This window comes from Phaethon aethereus (genome assembly GCF_964289735.1).
Source record: "Phaethon aethereus genome assembly, chromosome: 6".
NCBI classification, from domain to species: Eukaryota; Metazoa; Chordata; class Aves; order Phaethontiformes; family Phaethontidae; genus Phaethon; species Phaethon aethereus.
In genome coordinates this window covers 8833780-8852716 of record NC_138580.1, presented here as the reverse complement: position 1 = coordinate 8852716, position 18937 = coordinate 8833780, and the positions used below count along the sequence as shown (strand labels likewise).

General features: G+C 43.6%; 1 protein-coding gene across 1 annotated transcript; it reads right to left on the bottom strand.

Moving 5' to 3' along the window:
- Window positions 1-321: 321 nt before the first annotated feature.
- On the bottom strand, window positions 322-17368 carry LYPD1 (LY6/PLAUR domain containing 1; the record flags this gene model as incomplete). The annotated part of the gene is made up of 3 exons (XM_082001476.1): window positions 17229-17368; window positions 16064-16201; window positions 322-557 (listed from the first exon to the last, which is right to left on the bottom strand). Exons 1-3 carry the CDS (start codon window positions 17278-17280, stop codon window positions 322-324), a joined length of 426 nt encoding a protein of 141 aa, XP_081857602.1. The 5' UTR covers window positions 17281-17368.
- Window positions 17369-18937: the final 1569 nt, after the last annotated feature.

Genomic DNA, 18937 nt, shown 5'->3' with positions numbered 1-18937 from the left:
TGAACTTAAAAACATGGAAATTAAAATGACTGAGGCATTGACCACATCTTAAAAGGAGTAACACAGATGGATTTGTTTCCAATTATGCAAAAAGAGCAAGAGTTCTGTATCCTGCTGCTGAGATTTTTAAGTGCACACTGGAAATTCAATCTGCTAACTGAATTCATTCGCTGCCAAAATATTGGCCCCTCTCTCCCCCCAACCACTGAACTTCCCTCGCTGTTGACAGGGATTTGGAAACAAACAGAAAATAATCGCAGTGTCTTTGAAGAAAGGAGGAGACAGAACAAACTGTGTCAGGGCAAAAAGCTTGCTTGGAGTTTAGCAATACAAAAACAAAAGAGCCAATGTAAGGAGCAGAACGGTGGTTATCACGTGAGCCCTCGGCACCACGCCAGAATTCCCCCTCTTCTTTGGCCGGGGTCCATTGCAGAGTGGAGTGTTGCAGCAGCTGATACAAACAGAGTTCACCTTCCCTGGAGAGCAAAAGGACTGGTACCCAGCAGAGGCTATCAGACATGCTGCTGAAGATGCGCAGGATTTGCGATACATGATTCCTGTGACACAGAGCAAAGGTTACTTAGCTCGATATGAACGCGGTTTTGCTTTACAACACGATTCACGCTTGAAAACTGTTGCAAAACCAGTTTTCATCTCCAAAGCTGTGCTGGTGGTTAAGCCAGACACCTCAGCTGTGACACGGCTGACAGCTCTGCACTGCAAGAGAATCACAGTCCCCCTGGTTTGGATTTTTCTTTCATTTGATTCTGGTTGGAACCAAAAAATATTACAAACTTGATTTACATAATGTATATCAATAGATGCATTTTATAAACAGAATTCTTCATCTTTTGGAATAAGCTCTTTGAATAGCTGTAACAGAAGTGCAGTTAGCTTGAAAATGACTTTTGTTTCTGTTGCTGAACATGTCCAAGTTGTTTGAAGTGTCTAAGTAATTAGTTTTCCATGCTGTTAATTTGTCTTTTGAGCATTTTTTTCCCTTTTCTTGTTCATTTACCACACAGACAAATAACCAAGAGTAAAAAGAGAATGACTATCAGCAAAACTTTCATCTCCCTCCCCCTTTTTATTTTTTTAAAGAAAAACTAGAAGTACTTTTCCAGGTAATCTCAGTTCTTGCTGTCTTTGAAGCTTAATACCCTTAACAACAAAAATTTCCATTTGTACAGAAATGGCTTTTCTGAGCTGAAAGTCTTTCTTTTTTTAATGTAATTTAGTCTAATTTTAATTAATAATCTCATTAAGTTTATAATTTCTCAAATTGTTTTTACCTGCAAAAAGTACATTTTGATGCACATAGCTGTTATTTTAAAATGGTTTATAAAGGCTTTAAAATACATAGTTGCATCTTCCCCCATCACAATGGAAAATAGTTGCGACAGTTCTACCTCTCATTACTCTACAATTTTCCTGCAAGTGATATAGCGGAAATTGTGTATTGAAAAAACATAGACATAACACATAAACAAATACTGGAGGTTTGCTGGTATTGCCTTGTGTTTACAAAAAGAGGTAAATATTTCTAAGGATAATAAAATCATTATTCCTTTTGAATATGAGATTCTCAAAGAGTTTTTTTCTCCTGAAGGGCATGGGAACAGGATTCCCTTGGAGAACGGTCTCTCTGTATGCTGTAGCATGGTCCCATAATGTTTTTAAATACACAGTGATCAAGACTTTTTTTGGAGGGAGTGAAGCAGGAGTATGGCCTGCAGACACTGAACTTAGTGTACCTGCAGATACTTGTTCAGTCCTCAGGGGCTTCGGAAATAAGCACTGCAGCACCTACACAGTCCAGCAGGTACCTCTGCAGCAGTGACTGCCACTGCGCTACTAAGTGCTGCGTATAGCAGCAGAACACTCTTTGTTTGGGTTAGGCTCAGAAAGAAGGATTTCCTCTCTTCAGAGAATTTTAATTAAAGCAATTCTTTTATACTGTCATACATTGCTGCTATCCCAACAATGCAGGGGTTTCCCTGTTGTGTGTTCTCCCTCTGCAAATCTAAACTCTGAAACGCCTTTAAGGCTGTCTAGTTAAACTTATGAAGCAAAGCCCTCAAGTCAGTGTTAAATCTTCCTCTGTCTCCAGTGAGCTTCAATCAATCAACACAGCAGGTAGAGCCTTTTCTCGAGAAGGAAGAGGAGCTACAGGCTGTCCTAGCTGTAACAGCAAAGGCACACAGATCAAGAGGCACAATCTTTATTGCTATAGTTTGCAAAAAGAAGAGAGGTCCGTCTCTGTTGACAAACCACTGCTGTCAAGGAGCCTCAACTGTGCCGCCACCAATTGCCTTACAATTCTGTAGTCTCGGCTGATGTCTCCCACAAAGACTGGGTGCTTTGTCCATGTTCCTCCTGCAGCCTTCCAAGAGCTGAGGCAGACGTGACCCTTCCCATGGCTACAGTTAACTTTTTTCCTTCCCTCTTGAGGAAGGAATCCCACGTTCAATGGCACTAGGAACAGCAATTGTTCTTACATCTCTAATCCTGGACCTCCTCATCACAGATTCCTTCCCTGCAGCTACAGCCACCCACCAAACTCAGAGGTGCCTCATTATTCCCTAGGAACAGCAGTGAGTCCTCCATTTCCCCTCAAACACCAAGCCTCTAAAAAGCTTTTGACATTGGCAGGTTTCCTACTCCTGTTGTTTTATAGACCACTCTCATCCTGGCATCTCCTTTCCACAGGATTCCTGCAAAGCCCTGTTCACAATTTGAACCAGCAAATGATTTATTAGTTTAGGTCCCTGAAATATCATATACTTTGCAATTTTCCTGTAGACTAGAAGACTAGAATTGTTCAGTGCTGTGAACAGTCAGATAATGCCTTCTGAGGCATGGTTTTCACCAGGCAACTCTAGGAGACCTCTCCTGCAAAAAAACAAAGTCCTGCAGCTTAACTCCGTGTGTTTACAACAACTCTGTTCCCCAGGATAAATTCCATGGAATAATCCTGAGCTCTTTTTGAAGTCAAAACACAGTATTCCTGCACAGACCGAAATTTTACAACTAAAGTTTCATGCACAGATGGACCACGTTCATGCCTAAATAGAGAGAATAATCCACCTAGTAGTAAAAGCCCATTGTAACGCTTCTCCTGTGGCTTTTCTGTAAGTATGTCTTACAATAGGAAATTCCACTCTTAAATGACTGTTTATTCCCATTCCCAGCTCCAGTAATCTGAATTGTAACAAGATTCTCTACATAATTAAAAAAGTCAGCACTTCTATCACGTTTTCAATAGCTATGTGGCTAAAGACATGCCCTTCACATTCAAGTTCTTTTTCTTTAAGTACTGATAGATCCTTCTGAGCTTGCAAATCAGCTGCTATCATATGCTAATTGTGCTTTTTACAGAGCAGGAGGTACGAAATAAACTTGATCAGCAGAGAAAGGCTGTGCTTTTTCTCAGATTCTGCAGTATTCTTTTAGCAAGGTACAATGAAAACAGGCATAAAAGATTGATGGAAAAAAAGAGAGAACGTTAGCACTACAGGAGTGACATTTTAAAAATGCTTCAGCCATGACTTCACTTTTTTTTACCACAAGTGTGAAACAGCAATGACACTTTAAATAGTATGAATTAAAGAAAGGCAGGAAAAATATTTTTAAACCTTCTTCCTATCATATTGTGATTCCAGTTTAATTGTGGTAGGAAATAATTTAGTACAACTGACTTCCATGGTTTGATGCCAGGGACACCACTCTCCATGCTTCAGCAAACCGGTTATGTACCCCAGTTACTGCAGTTCACCCACCAAGTTCAGATGGGACACCAGCATCCTTTCTGGATTATCTCTGGAGATTAATTGCTTTTATATCTCCAGGATGTCTTTTCTCAGACTCCTCTCTTGCAGCGGTTTATTGTACTGCTGAGCCAGTTCTGAAACTAGTTCCGAGATCTTCCTGAATCATTTGCCACCAGCAGGCTGAACTGCAGACAGTTTTTCAAAGTGGTTATCTGCCTCATAAGACTCATACCACAGACATAACTGCTAATTACCAGATATTCTTGCTTGAGCAATCAGCTTGATACATTCATTAACACATCACCTAGAAATATAATTGCAAACCTTTCTGGGAGCTACCTCAGACTGTTCTGAGTTGCTGGTTAGGCAAGGAGATGGCACATTTTACACTCTGCTTTTACTGGGATGGGGTCATTCCCAGCTACCTACCCTCAACAGCTTACACTAGTGCTGAATTAGTATACTTACTAATATACCATTAGTATATTTACTGCCCAATCTCTTGATGGATGAGTATCAAATAACTCATCCTTTTTCAAGGATTTAGCAGCCCCCCAACAGCAGTGTGGGTTATGCACATGCGTAGGTACTACAATGATGTTTTACTTCACTGCTGACCAATTGGTTTTCCTCCATGTTGGCTTCAAAGTTTGTGGGGTTGCCTGAGGATATAGTTCAAGTACAAGTACTTTTAAGGAGAGAGGGGACTACACAAGGCTAGAATATCTGATAATGCAGTAATATTCCACACCCTCTCCTTCCACATACACCTACTATAACTACTTTCTTTAAAAAAATAAAAAAATAAAAAAATCAAGTTTTGGGCTTAAATTGGGCATTGAAAATTTGCTCCTAGACTGAACAACTTTCCCATTGCTACACCTTTCTCTGCCCTACATGTGATCGTATATTTAGATAGTGTCAAGGTCCGAACTGCTATTTCTGCACGACTCCTGCCTTATTCCATGCAGTGAAGTGATGGAGGTGTAGATCTCAAGGCTCTTCTATAGCTCCTGCTTGTAACATTGATGTTCTCACTCAGATCCATTCTATACACACCCCCGCCAACTGCCAAGCTCAATCCCCTTGCTTAGCTGCAGTCTAGCCCTGTGCATCCACACCCTGGCACCACCTTGGCCACATGCAGATGCATTCAGTCTTGATAGCAACAAACAATTCAAGCTACAATTTATTCAAATTCAAAAGTGAGATTTCTTCCACCTACCCTGTCTGCAGAGCCCAGTACACGTTCTCTTGAATAACAGCTTAACTTGTTACTAAGACAACCAAAAAAGGTGACATCACACCTACTTATTACACCATGTGTATGCAGAAGGCACCAGAAGATGCAAGCTTTTTCTCATACTGCTTGAAAAGGATCTTATTAGGCACCTCTGATTCTTCTGTTACAGCAGGTACAGACAAAAAAGACCAAGTGTAAGCCTGATGCTCCAGCTTAAGAGCCAACCATGGTCCTAGCAGTGTGTAACGAGTTTGCAGCTGTACTTTCAAGACTGTCCTTCAGCAAAATACAGAGAGACTCTGAAGCCAAAATAGGCAACTAGAAAACCACCTCCGAGATCAGTGACCTCATTTCCAAAAAAGACAGTCACCTTCCCACTCTATGGCCCAGCTACTCTGAAAGAGCTTTCTGCAATGGCACACCTCAGCAGGAACTTGCGGCCCTCTGCTTCACCCCAGAACAGTCTATGGATTCATGGCCACAAACCTCTTAGCTGTAAGTTTGACTCCTGTCAAGCAGACAATGTTGCTTTGCTGAATGCTACCTTTTTCAAGCCAAATGCTCTGTCTCACGGGCTACGACTGACACTCCTTATTTTTAAATAAAGCTTTTGCTACAGTGTTTTGTACATAACCAATTTTGTAGGCATGCATAAAGTCAGATTTGTCTTCTGCAACTCGTTTCACAAACACTGTTTTAGCACAATCTGCACATACTCTGAGCATGCCTGCTGCATCAAATCTTTTGGAGCATTAGAAAATACTCTATGCCCAATGAGGGTCCAGGAACAAGGCATCCTCGAGCAGTCACAATACCACCTTTTCAAGATTGGACCAGGAGCTGGAGTCATAACGGAGCCATAGCTTCAGGTATGTAGAAAAGTTTTATATCGTAAGGTAAGTAACTCAAAGTCATCAGGCAGATCAAGACAAGTTTTGAGGCATGCCATTATGACTTTGGCAGAATTTCTCCACTCAGCTGTTTTAGATCTGGTGCTGAACCTTGCCCACCTACTCCAAGCAAAAAGCAGAAAACTAGCCAACAGTGGACAATTCATACTGTGGCAGACAGGAGCCATGAGAAGCTCCCAACAGTTGCCCCAGCTCTAGTGTTAGCATGCAGTCATGATTTGTATGCCATTTTTTTGGGGTGTTCTCTTAATGTTGTTGATCTTAAAGATAAGCCCAAGGACAATGCATATGAACTGATACGCCTTCTTTCTTTTAGTGTCCTGAATAGTTCTAATTATCTTATTTCACTGAGACTTTCAATCTTCTGGTCTTGGTGAATCTGCAAGTTTTTCTTCTTGTTGTGCTTAGACTTGATGTCTTGTCTGCCTATCCATGCTTTCATTGTGATTTTGATTATATATTTCATTCTTTATTTCTTGACCTAAACTGTCACTTGCTTACCTTCCACTTGAGTGGCATTCAGTACCCTGTAGGAGTTATAAAAGATCTTTTTTTGATGTCTGCTGAAATCTAAAATGAGAACTTACACTACTGCAAGAACAACACGTAAACACTTAATATCCCTTTCTGAGGTACATAAAATATACACATGACTATTTCTGGATTTCACTATATCAGTAATGTTCAAAATTGGGTTCAGACTATGAGTAAATAGGTTTCTAAATGATGGTTTTTAGTTTACATGGGTTTTACGCCCATCTTTTTACGCCTTCAGTGGTTTTGCTATGATAATTGTCTATTCCTTAGCTAGTGCCTGTTCACATACATCATACAGTGACAGACTGCAAAAGGTCCCATTGTGATTTGCTCTCTGTTTTCTAGAGAAAATGATTTTACTTATTTTATCTAGTAAGGTCCTAAATATCTTAGAAGGTGACCGAATGTTGAAAAGCAATCATTATTCTGACGTTGTGCTTCCCCAAACAGTTGTGGTTTTAGTCAGATCACGTTTTTATTGGTTTAAAATATGAATTAAGCTTCCCCAACACAAATCCTTTCATCTATGATTGTAAATGCGCTGTTAAACAGTTTAAGCCAGTGTAAAGTATAACCATATCCAACCATGTCCTCTGTGTTTCATTTTACTCTAACTCTTCCTACACTCGTCTTCTCAACTTTCTCCCTGGAGCTCACAAGTGGTTTAAATAATTTGCACCTTGCCAGAAATTTTATCATGAAATTTACTAATTGCCTCATAAACAGCTAATTAAATACTGTAAGCAACCATGATCAGTGTTTTCTAGATGAAAAACCAGAGGCACTGAAATTAGGTGACTTGAAATCTGTTGCAAAGCTACATCACACACTTCCTGATTTTTAATCCTGTGGGTTAGGACTGCAGCTATTTCATCCCGATCCCCCTCTTTGATGCATTCAGTAGACAAGATAAAAGCATATTCATGCTGTTAGGCTCTTATATACAGTTATGTAAAAAAACTCCCCCAAACCAACAAAAAAGCCCAAAACAAAACATCCCTCCCCCCCAGATCCTACCTGGTTGAATTAGCATATTTTCATCGTAATTTCCTATGAAAATTTACTCACTATCATCACAACTTCTCCATATATTTGGCACTTTTTAAAAAAGTTGCACTTTTTTTCAGAAACTAGTAAGAGGCTTTTTACAATGAAACACTGGACTCCTCACCCTCCTTTAGACCCTAACTGACATGACATCTTGCAGAAATTCAATCATCTCAGAAGAAAACTGGACAATTGTTGACAGAGGAGGACAAGAGTTTGGATTACCATGATACCCGCTTTGTAAGTCATGCCTTCTGATTCTGGTACTGGAAATGCGACTCCAACCTGCATTGTTAATAGTGTAAATAACAGCACAAAATAGTCTCTGTCACTGCTTGCAGCATGACAAAGCAGAAGCAAGGCATTAAACTGCTTAAAAATGCATAGGCTGAGAAAGTCAAGTACAGCAGCTAATGGTGGTATTATCAAATTTTTTTTTCAAGTCACAGGAGGCCACAAACCAGAAGTCAAAGCTCAACTTTCACCTGCATATCTAATTCTTTTCTTTTCTACTGTCCTTATTCATGTCTCTGCTCACTAATGTAGACTTACAGTCAAGCACTAAAACATACAAACTTTCAAATGGGGTGGCTCACAGCCTTCCATCATCTGTGCTTTCCCGATACAAAGGTATCAAGATCTAAATGCCTTGGATGTCAAGATCTAAATATACTTGATCTTCTAGCATGAGAAGTGAACTTAGACTTAATTTTCAGAATCCTGTATGAGCATTTTTTTTTTTTACAATCCTTATCTGCTGAAATGAATTGGGAAGCCACAGTCCTTTGCCTTTACAAAGTGGTGTTCCCCAGGGCTCAGTTCTGGGGCCGGTCTTGTTCAACATCTTTATTGATAACCTGGATGAGGGGATCGAGTGCTCCCTCAGTAAGTTTGCAGATGACACCAAGTTGGGTGGGCGTGTTGATCTGCTGGAGGGTAGGAGGGCTCTGCAGAGGGATCTGGACAGGCTGGATCGATGGGCAGGGGTCAACTGTATGAGGTTCAATAAGGCCAAGTGCCGGGTCCTGCACTTCGGCCACAACAACCCCATGCAACGCTACAGGCTGGAGAGCTGCCTGGCAGAAAGTGACTGGGGGTGCTGGTTGACAGCCGGCTGAACATGAGCCGGCAGTGTGCCCAGGTGGCCAAGAAGGCCAACAGCATCCTGGTCTGTATCAGGAATAGCGCGGCCAGCAGGAGTAGGGGAAGAGATTGTGCCCCTGTACTCAGCACTGGTGAGGCCGCACCTAAAATACTGTGTTCAGTTTTGGGCCCCTCACTACACAAAGGACGTTGAGGTGCTGGAGCGTGTCCAGAGAAGGGCAACAAAGCTGGTGAGGGGTCTAGAGCACAAGTCTCATGAGGAGCGGCTGAGGGAACTGGGGTTGTTCAGTCTGGAGAAGAGGAGGCTGAGGGGAGACCTTATCGCTCTCTACAACTACCTGAAAGGAGGTTGTGGCAACGAGGGTGTTGGTCTCTTCTCCCAAGTAACTAGTGATAGGACGAGAGGAAATGGCCTCAAGTTGCACCAGGGGAGGTTGAGATTATATATTAGGAAAAATTTCTTTGCGGAGAGAATGGTCAAACATTGGACCAGGCTGCCCAGGGAGGTGGTGGAGTCACCACCACTGGAAGTGTTCAAAGAATGCGTGGATGGGGCACTTCGGGACATGGTTTAGTGGGCACGGTGGTGCTAGATTAATGGTTGGACTTGATGATCTTGAAGGTCCTTTCCAACCTAGTGATTCTGTGATTCTGCGAAATGTTGAAATGCTATACTCTTGTAATAAGTCCCATAGATAATTTTACATGTGGATAGTCTTGTTGCCTCCTACTAATTAATGTCCTTACCAATTTCAATGGAATGGCTCACATGTTTACACTTGCATGCCAGTACCTTTGAAATCCATTCAGCTTTTATATCTTTAGCTATTTTCATGCTTACAGTTTTATAGACTGTTCAACTTCAGAGTAGGATTTGCCTGATTTTTATAGTACTTTTTCCACGTTCAAAGACCCATTGGTAATCTGGCAGGATAGATTATATCAAGTTTTCAAAAAAAATATCCAGCCTACAAAGGAAAAATAGAAATGAAAACAGTTTGGATTAATCAAAATAAGCTTGCCAATGTTTTGATAAGGTCACTGGGAGCTAAGACAGGCGATAGGGTCAGGCCACAAGAAGATTTTGGAAACACAGACTCATTTCTGTGTAAAGTGCAATAGGAAACTCTTAAAAGAGGTTTAAGAGAGCCCAGGCTGCAGGCACTGTATCCTCACAAAATTCATTTGTATACCTTTCATACAAGTCTGAGCAATAAAAGAACATAAAAAGCTATTGTCCATGTCCTGTGAAAAATGAAATTCACTGGACCAGGTACCACAACTTCCTTAAAATAATACAGCCCTTCATCACTTCTGCACTTGGATCTTTGTCGTGACTTTCAAGTCATAAACTGTTTGAACTGTTAACTCCACCATTGCTTTTCTATATTTAAAGGCAGTTAGAACAGCAATCTACTACATATTGTCTGTAATTTCTCCTTAGCTGATGCATTTAGTTCAGTTCACCCCATATGTGGACGGAAGTTTTCTGAGCAGCCCAAAGGTTGGAAGGAATTGACTAGTAAGAAAATAGCTTTGGCATCTGAGAAAGTGCTTCTGAATGTTCATATATCTACAGCTAAGTTTTCAGCATACAGTACAAATTAACAACACGTATTGTAAATCTCTTATTCAGCATCAAAAATGAACTGCATGTTTCCAGTATTGGTTACTGTGTCTTCATTTCTTTGGGCACCTGGTAGCACGAGGTATGATATTACAGGTAACAACTGTCACAGGTCAAGTTCTTTTTTTTTTTTAACTGTCAGTAAAGATTTATTATATTATACTTTACTTTGATTAAAAAAAAAAAAATCAAAAGTTCTTGAGTTCAATTGATATGTTTTGACCAAAAGAGACAGTGTAAAAGAAAATAAAAATTAACCCCTCCCCCCACAACCACCACCCACTGCCAACTCAATGGCTGTTTCTTACTGTTTCCAAATGGGTACTGGGGATGCAGCTATTACCTATAAAACTTTAATGCCTACAGTGATTCTGAAGACATTAAACTTTGTTTGTTGTTTTAATCATTTTGTCAATAAATGAACACCAGAGTATCATTTCCCCTTGATGCAAGTATGCAATTAGTATTAGTACTAATGGATGCTACACATGAAAACAGAAAAAAGCAAGTGCTTCTATAATCCTTAACAGCCCTACACAAAGCAACATAATCATGGAAGCAACATAATAAGATTAAAAAAAAGTAATAATCATAGGTAAAGAATTTAACGTAGGCCAACTCATCACACAGCTTGGACACTGCTTTCCTCTGCCTGATAAAACAAATGACTGGGAAAACAATTCTGAGAATAGTTATATAAAGAAATAAAGTTATAGTTTGGCAGGGAGATGATGACCTTGTTCATGGTGTTCCCATGCACTGCTTTTTAGCGCACAATTACAGCAATTGCTTTAATTACACTGTGGGATTATATACTATGTAAATACATTGAAAGGACTGTTGTAAGCATAACAAATAAGAGAAGCTTCTCATTGCAGATCAATAGAACTAATGAGGTTGTTTCCCAATTCACTTGCAAAGAAAAATTTATAAGCAATCTTAGTTTTATATAGACAGGCATTTTAAAATATCAGTCTTGCTACTGTGGATCATTTTTTCTTTCCTTGCAAAAGTAAAAGTTTGTAAAAGTATGTTCACAACTGCATTAGAGCACAAGGTACATTGTTCAAAACAGACACATGGGCAGGTTTACTTACAGTGAGTTCTCAGAAATTTACACTGGCTGCCTTTCTGGGCTGATTGTCTCATCCTTCATGCTTTATTCCTTTCTGATCTAGTCACATCACAAGTTTCATTTTGCCTGAAGTAGGTTTTAGATCAGCCTTAACACTCAGATAGCTCTTGCCTTCAGTAAAAGCTAAGCTTCATTACCAGTATGTTTTCTATGATATACGCATAAAAGCATATATACATTATATACACATCAAGATGTTTCACCTGATCCCAATATACCATGCGATTTCTTTCTTCCTACATGCATTCTAAAAACGAAGGAGCACTGACATTTCTAATCTAAAAGTTCCTAGACAGGAAAGAGAAAGGCAAGTGGGAGAGAGGAATCTGCCATGGGGATTTCCACAAAGTATCTACAAGTGGAATTATTATAAGCCAGAAGTTCGATCCTTTGTCAAACACTTCATTTACACAGTTTTCAAACCCCTGCTGATCCAGCTGAAGAATGCACTAGAAACATATCCCTTATGTTAATTTCTGTGGGACAAAAACTACTTGGTACAGTCTTCAGTGCTACTGCCCATTCTCACCATTCTTCCCTTTAAAGGAAGAAAGCACTGGGGTTTTTTTTGAGTTTTTTTTAAAAGATTAAGTTAACAAATGACTTGTAAGATTTTTGCATTGCAGGCAAAATACTGCCCTGTTCTGTATCTGGAACAGAATGTTAACATAACTGCATAAAACTTGCTCTAGCAAAATTTTTAAAAACAACTCTGCTTAAAGTGAGAAAAATATTTTGTCATTTGCCTGACAACATCTCCAGTTCTCTGCACTGGCAAATCCCCAAAGTCCAACTGAAATATAAACTGCCATAGCAAAGTGAGTGTTTTCAGGGGGGGCAGAATTATACTAGTTCCACATAATCACTTAATCAGACACATGCTGATGTACCATTCCATTCATTTTAAGTTGTGAAATGGAGCAAATTTCCACCTGATACTACCAACAGCTGGGATAACACGCCTGCTGATTTAATTCAAAATATTAGTGACCAATACCTGCATTCTTAGCTACTCACATCAGAGGCCGTCACAGTAACAGCCACTTCTAAAGCTCTGGGTTAGGAACATGCCTATGCTGCTGTTATGTCTCATCTGAAGCTGGAAAATACTACCTAAGATTGGTTCTCCAGAAACTGAGATAATACTCCGAGAGAACACGGTGACATTTGAAGTGCTAACCCTAATTTGACAGCAACTGAAGAGGAGCGGTTCGTTTAACTGTGATCAGGCATAGGGAACTATTTACAACACAAATGAAAAAGAACTGCACAGAGTTGTAGTTCTCCATTGCATTGTTTACAGCAAGTTTAATACAGAAATGAAGCTGAACCAGAGAGCTGTCATCGCACAACTCCATGAACTCAAGGTCCTTATCACACATTGAGGAGATCTCTCCACCTACATTTGAGGGGTAGAAACTTGTTCTGAGAATTTTAATTCAACATAACTTTAACTGTACCAGCCACATGTCTCAAATTATTTTAGCGTGAGCCATAACAATTGCATGTTCTTAAATCCAACGTGTCCAATTCTTCCCTTTTCCTCAACAACGTGGCAAAGCTCTTGTCCCTTCTTGATGCAAACACAAAAGAAAAAATGTCACTGACTACAGGCTGTGGACTGTATTGTAGGCACACAACAGAATGCAAAAATCAGCGACCCCCTTGACAGCAACACACACACACACAGATTAATACAAACTGCAAAGGACGGGTGACTACGTCAATAGGTTACAGACTCAGACCATGAACTTTATCTCAAAAATATTGCATTTAACTTTTAAAAAAGGCTGAGGAGAACTTGTAACATTTTGCTTACTGACACAGCTATATTTTATTAAGGACAAAAATAGGCTAGTCTGTAAAAATTAAATTATACTCCTTTGACTGTATCTAGTCAAGGGAAAAAACTCTAATTATGAGATTGTCCTGTCAAATAAATGCAAATTCACATCTTTCATATTCTGGGTTAAAAATTCAAACTCAAGTCTATTATAAATTAAAATCAATATTTGAAATATTTCAGCTTTCTGTGATAAGCAACAACCAAAAGAAACAAGTTATGAAATATACTGGTAGAGGTAGAATGAATTATTAAATAAAACTTGGGAGAATAAGGCATTTATATTACACACATTTAAATATAAATTAGGAAAAAAAACAATAAAGGATGATGAACTGGATCATCTCTGTTTTACAACCAATCCTCTCTAGAATTGACTGAGGATAACAGAGAAACTAAGCTTGCAATGTAAATTTCACTCAACTGGAAATACTTAGGTTAAAAATTTAAATTTATTCACTAGCTGAAATTTACAGTCTCTACACTTAAAATGAGTAAGAACTGCATTTATAGAAGTAAATTAAATAAAATAGCACAGTGGTACCTGTTATGCACAGCATGTTAGTTACCTCCTAAAGGGAAAATTCAAGGATCTGCTCAGAGACAATATAAAATTGCACAGAAAAAAGAAAAAAAACACAACCTAGAATTTTCTTTCACGAGATCATTATTTACTGTATTGCAAACCAATTTCTTCATAGGAGTAAGGACAAGTTATGCATCAATGAACATCTAAAACCTATTAAAACAGTTCCCGTTTGCATTTTCAGTGGCCCACACTCGCACTGGCCAGACTGCAAACTTGCCTGCTAGTCTGAGAAAGAGATGTGTGACCGACTATCCCATCCTACACATGCAGCACACGAGCAGCTGTCTCCTAACGTGCCTGCAGGTGCGTGCGCACACCTGCGAGCCCGCCTCTCCAGAAGACTTGCCCTTTAAGCTGCAAGGGATTTACATGACTGAAAACACTCTTCTAACATTCACCTAGGGGGGAAGATTACAGGTATGTTTCTGGAAGGTTGATATAGTCTGAGGTTGTATTGAAGCGAAAATGTGAAGGAACTAGGGAATATATTAGGAAAAAAACCAAACCCTAACAAACAAGCAACACCAAACAACTGTTCAGAATTAAATGAGAACTGACTTTTTTGTCTATGTCTATATACCATGTTGATAGCTCTTTGAATCACCACAGCGTCCATTCAAACCTATTAAAAGTACTACAGAAGCTGTGGTGTGTGGATAGCAAAGCTTTCAAACACTTGCTCAGAAGCACTCGGACTTTAAAAGTACGTTACAAGTCATAACTATCCCCCATCCCCACCACCCTTTCCAAGTAAACTTGAAATAAGATACTCCAATAATATATAGCTTGAAAGAGACTCATCTTCCTTTAAACATAGAGCTTTTTTCTCTACACTGGAGAGCTTCTAAGTAATACAGTCACAGAAATAAAATCGCTGTGGATGGTGTCACCCAGCATGAAACAAAAGTGCCAGCAGTTCAGCCACTGCTGATAGTTAACAATTCTTATTATTTTTCTATGATTCCTAATGTAGTGATCTGAAACTACCAGCACAAGCAGAACCAGCTGATCGATCAGCACTTTGGAAATGCTAATGAATAGCTTCCTAACGCAAAGAGCCAATGTTACTGTTCAAGACGGATGGCTGCACACATTTGTGAGGTAGAAAGGGATTGTGTTGTTGCTGAAGGATTGGCTGAGAAAGGACAGACTACAGCTTGATTTATATTTACAGCATAACAGTCCCTTACATCAGTAAGCTGCATGCCCTAAAGCATTGCCCTCAGGTGCAAGATGCACGATCCCAGAGAGCGGCTTCCCTTAAATCGGGGTTCTGAAGTCCCAACCGGCCCTCCGCTCCTTAAGCCCACGGCTTGGTACAGAGGTCACGCCTGCGTCGAGGCAGAGCAGGGAATTTTTCTTGCCCTTTTGGCTGGCTGCAGTAAGGGCCCACTCCCTGAGCGCCAGCTCCCACCAACACACTTCCAGGCCACCCCACCCAGCCCTGAAGTCCCAAATAAAGCTGTAGCCTTCTGCTCACACAGATGGCTACAGAGCAATGTGGTGGTCTAAAAAGCAAGACAGTTCTCTCTAACTCTCAAATGCCTTCATGATGCTACATAAGAAAAGTAATTTATAATACAGCTCAAAAGACAATAGAGGCGAGACGCAGCATCACAGCTAGTTTCTTCTTGAACACGTTTATCTCCAAATATGCTAACTTAATATTAACTGTAGTACAGGAAAAGCCCCCTTAGACTTAGAAAATGAGTATGGCAAATATAACCATTTGTGCCCTCCTCTCCCCCGCAAACTCTCAAAAATGTTCTTTGTATCCCCCTTTCCCTTTTGCTTGATGTTTTCTTTTATGGATAAAAACGAGCATGACTACACTTCCCTTAAGATGAACCTTCAGAGTACATGAATTGCTAGAGTAAATAAAAGAGAGAATTACTAATTTAATGCTCTTCCATCTCTTGGGGAAAAAGCCCATGTAATTAACTGTAATGAGATTAAACTAACTTGTTGTTATTAATTTCCCAGTGCTGGGAAACTAAATCTGAGACCCCATAAGACTGTATATTAACAGCTTTATCAACATTTGGCTTGCATTCTTCAGTTTTAACACTAGTTTTAAAGGAAAATTATTAACTTTATTGAGTTGCAAAGTCACTTAGAAGTATAAGAAATTGAAACTGCTCCCTTTAGGTACGAACGCCAGATTCCTCGGTAGCTGAAGACTGTGAACGGCTGGAGCCAAAAAGCAGTAAGTGCTATCCAGCACAAATAAATGGAAGTATAATTATCAAATTCTTACCAAAACTTTTTTCCATTACTTCTTTCTGACACATATCTTGAACATTCACTGTACAATTCACAATGAACTCTGGAGCAGAGCAGTCATTATTTAGCTGGAACTCCTCACACTGGTAGCACTGTATTTGCAAGCCCGAACCTGGAACAGATACAATTTTGCTCAGAATAGTGATAGTAACAATATTATAGTAACAATATAGTAAAATAGTAACAATTAAAAAAAAAAAATCAAGACGTGCCAGAAATCTCATCTTTCCCTCTTCCCATATTCCGCTGTTCCGATCTACTCAACACCTCCGCAGAAGTACGACTTCGACAAAAGAGCGCAAAATAAACGTGCCGCCTGCTCAGCGCAGACCGTGCCTTAACGTGCTCAGCGCCTGCGGAGGCAGCGGGCTCTTTTCTGCGGGGGCTCCGTGCCGGGCAGGCGGCTGCACCGCCGCTCCGGCTCGGCCTCCCCGCGCGGCGCCGGGGACTCTGCCGCCAGCAGGCGGCGGGGCACCGGCACCGGACCCGCGGCTGCCCTCAGCGCAGTGGGCTAAAAACTGTCCGCGCTCCGGGGAGAGCAACCCGGAGCAACCCGGGTAACAGATACGCTTCGGCTCTTATCTGTGCTGACAACTTTACTTAGCTACTAATTAATTACAGATGATTTAATTACTATTTTGCCATGCATAATTACAGCTGAGGAGCATCCTTCGCCTCCCGCCTTTATCACGCGAGCGAGGGGCTCCGCACGGCTCGCCAGCAGCCGCTCCTGCCAGCCCGCTTGCTGGGCGCCCGTCGGGGAGTGGCGAGCGCCTCATCCCGCGGTGGGGACCCCCCGCCCTCTTCCACCCTCTGCTGGAGCGTTGCGCCGGCAGCGCCGAGCCTGCTCCCGTCCCGGCAGTCAGCAGCCCGGGCGTCCGGGGCCGCCTGCTGCGTGCGGACCGCGCCTCGTCTCGCCCCGTGGGCGGCCAGAGCCCAGGACGGCGGGCCAGGCTGCGCCCTCGCCGGCGGCGGGAAGCTCCCCGGGCCGCGGGCAGGGCGGCGGGCTCCGCTGCCCCGTTCCTGCTGAGCGCCCGACGCCAGCTCCGTCGAGGGGCTGCGCGGGGACGAAGCCTCCCTGCCCGGGCAGCCAGGGCTCGCCGGAGGCTCCTCCGGGTGCGCGGCGCGCAGCCCCTTACCTGGAGCCAGGCACCATCCCCAGAAAGTGGCAGCGAGGAGGAAGAGCCGCATCCTCCCGCGGCCGCCGGGGCTGGCGGTCGGTCGGGAAGGGGCATCAGAATGAGGGAGGTAGCGGAGGCGCCGCGCGCTTGTGCCGCTTCCCTGCCACCCCCGCTGCGGAGCAGCGCCCCGGCCGCCGGCGGCGGAGCCCGCCCGGCTCCCGCCCTGCCCAGCCCCGCGCCGCGCCGCGCTCCAGCCTCGCTGGAGTTGAGCGCCGAGACTGGAAGAAACTGTACGAGAAGCGGGAGCTGGGGGGCGGCTCCCCTCTCCCGCCCCCAGCACCATGTGATGCCGGCGGAGCGGGGCGGGGATCCCCGCCAGCCGCCCCGCGCCTCGCCCCGCCGGGCGCGCCTCGGAGAGGGGGGAAGGCCGGCGAGGACGCCCCGCTCCTGCCCCCGCGGCGGGGCTGCCGCGGCCCCCGGCCCGCCGGGGCGGCTCACCTCAGCCCTCCTCCGCTCCTGGGGGGCGGCTGCTGGGCGCGGGCAGCCGGCCCGCTCCGCTTCCCCGCGCGCCCGGGGCCCACAGGTGGCTGCCGGCACGCGCCTGCGGGGGAGTTACAGGCCAGGCCCCGCTGCCAGCCGTCGCCCGTCTCCCACAGACGCCCCGCCAAGCCCAGCTCCCCCGGGAGGGGCGGAGGGGGGGCGCGGCCCCGCGCGTGGCCCCTCTCTCGGACCGGCGCCGTCCTCTCCTCTCGGCCGCCCGAAAGGGAATTACAGCGTAAAAAAAGAAAGGGGGGGGGGGGGAACGGGCGCGAGCAGCCGCCTACGTGCCGGTGCGGCAACCGCCTGCCTCCTCCGCGGACGCTCGCGCGGGCTGGGGGGTCGGCACCCCGCCGCTGCCCGCGGCAGCTCTCGCCCGGGGCGCGTTCACGCCACTCGGCCGGCGGGGCGGGCTGCGGCGGCGGCAGCCGGTGGCGGGGGTGAGCGCGCTGGCGCGGCGCGAGCGGCGCGGAGCCGTTGGCGGGGTGGGCTGAGGCGGCGGCGGCCGTTAGCGCCGCGGGGCGCGCTGAGGCGGCGCGAGCCGCGGGCGCGCTGGGCTGAGGCGGCGGCGAGGAGCCGTCGGAAGGGCCGGGGCGCTGCGGCCAGGTGGCCGGTGCCGGAACGGTCGTCTTCGCCCTGTTTTAACCCAAACCGAGGGTCTCCTTCCCGCATAACCACCTATTTCTCTTTGATCCTTTCACAGCCTTACCTGCAAGAGCCTGAATTACGCTTAAATTGCGTTTTGGTCGCCGCGTGGCGAATTCACTTACACGACGGAATCCTACCTGCAGGCGCGCTGTTAGCGCGGGAGGCCAGCTGAGGTGAGCCGGCACACGGACCCGTACACTTACCCCTGCCAAAAACCCCTCTTCAGGCAGGCGTATGCAAGAGAAGTTTTATTTACGAAAGATGTTTTAATGAAAATTTCTTAAAAGTCGAAAAAGACGATGCAAGTTTACGGCGAAAATTACTTAAAATATAAGGAATTGCACAAAATATTAACACTGATCATACAATATTTCAAAGATTAACAGGCATGTGCTAAAGAAACTGTAGAGGCTAGAAATATCCCAAATATATCTAGTTTACAGATTGCTGTACAAAAAGAAGTTATAAATACTTCACATCTAGAAAAAATACACTGAACCTTTGAAATAGACTTTCCCTTACATATAAACAACCTTTGTAGA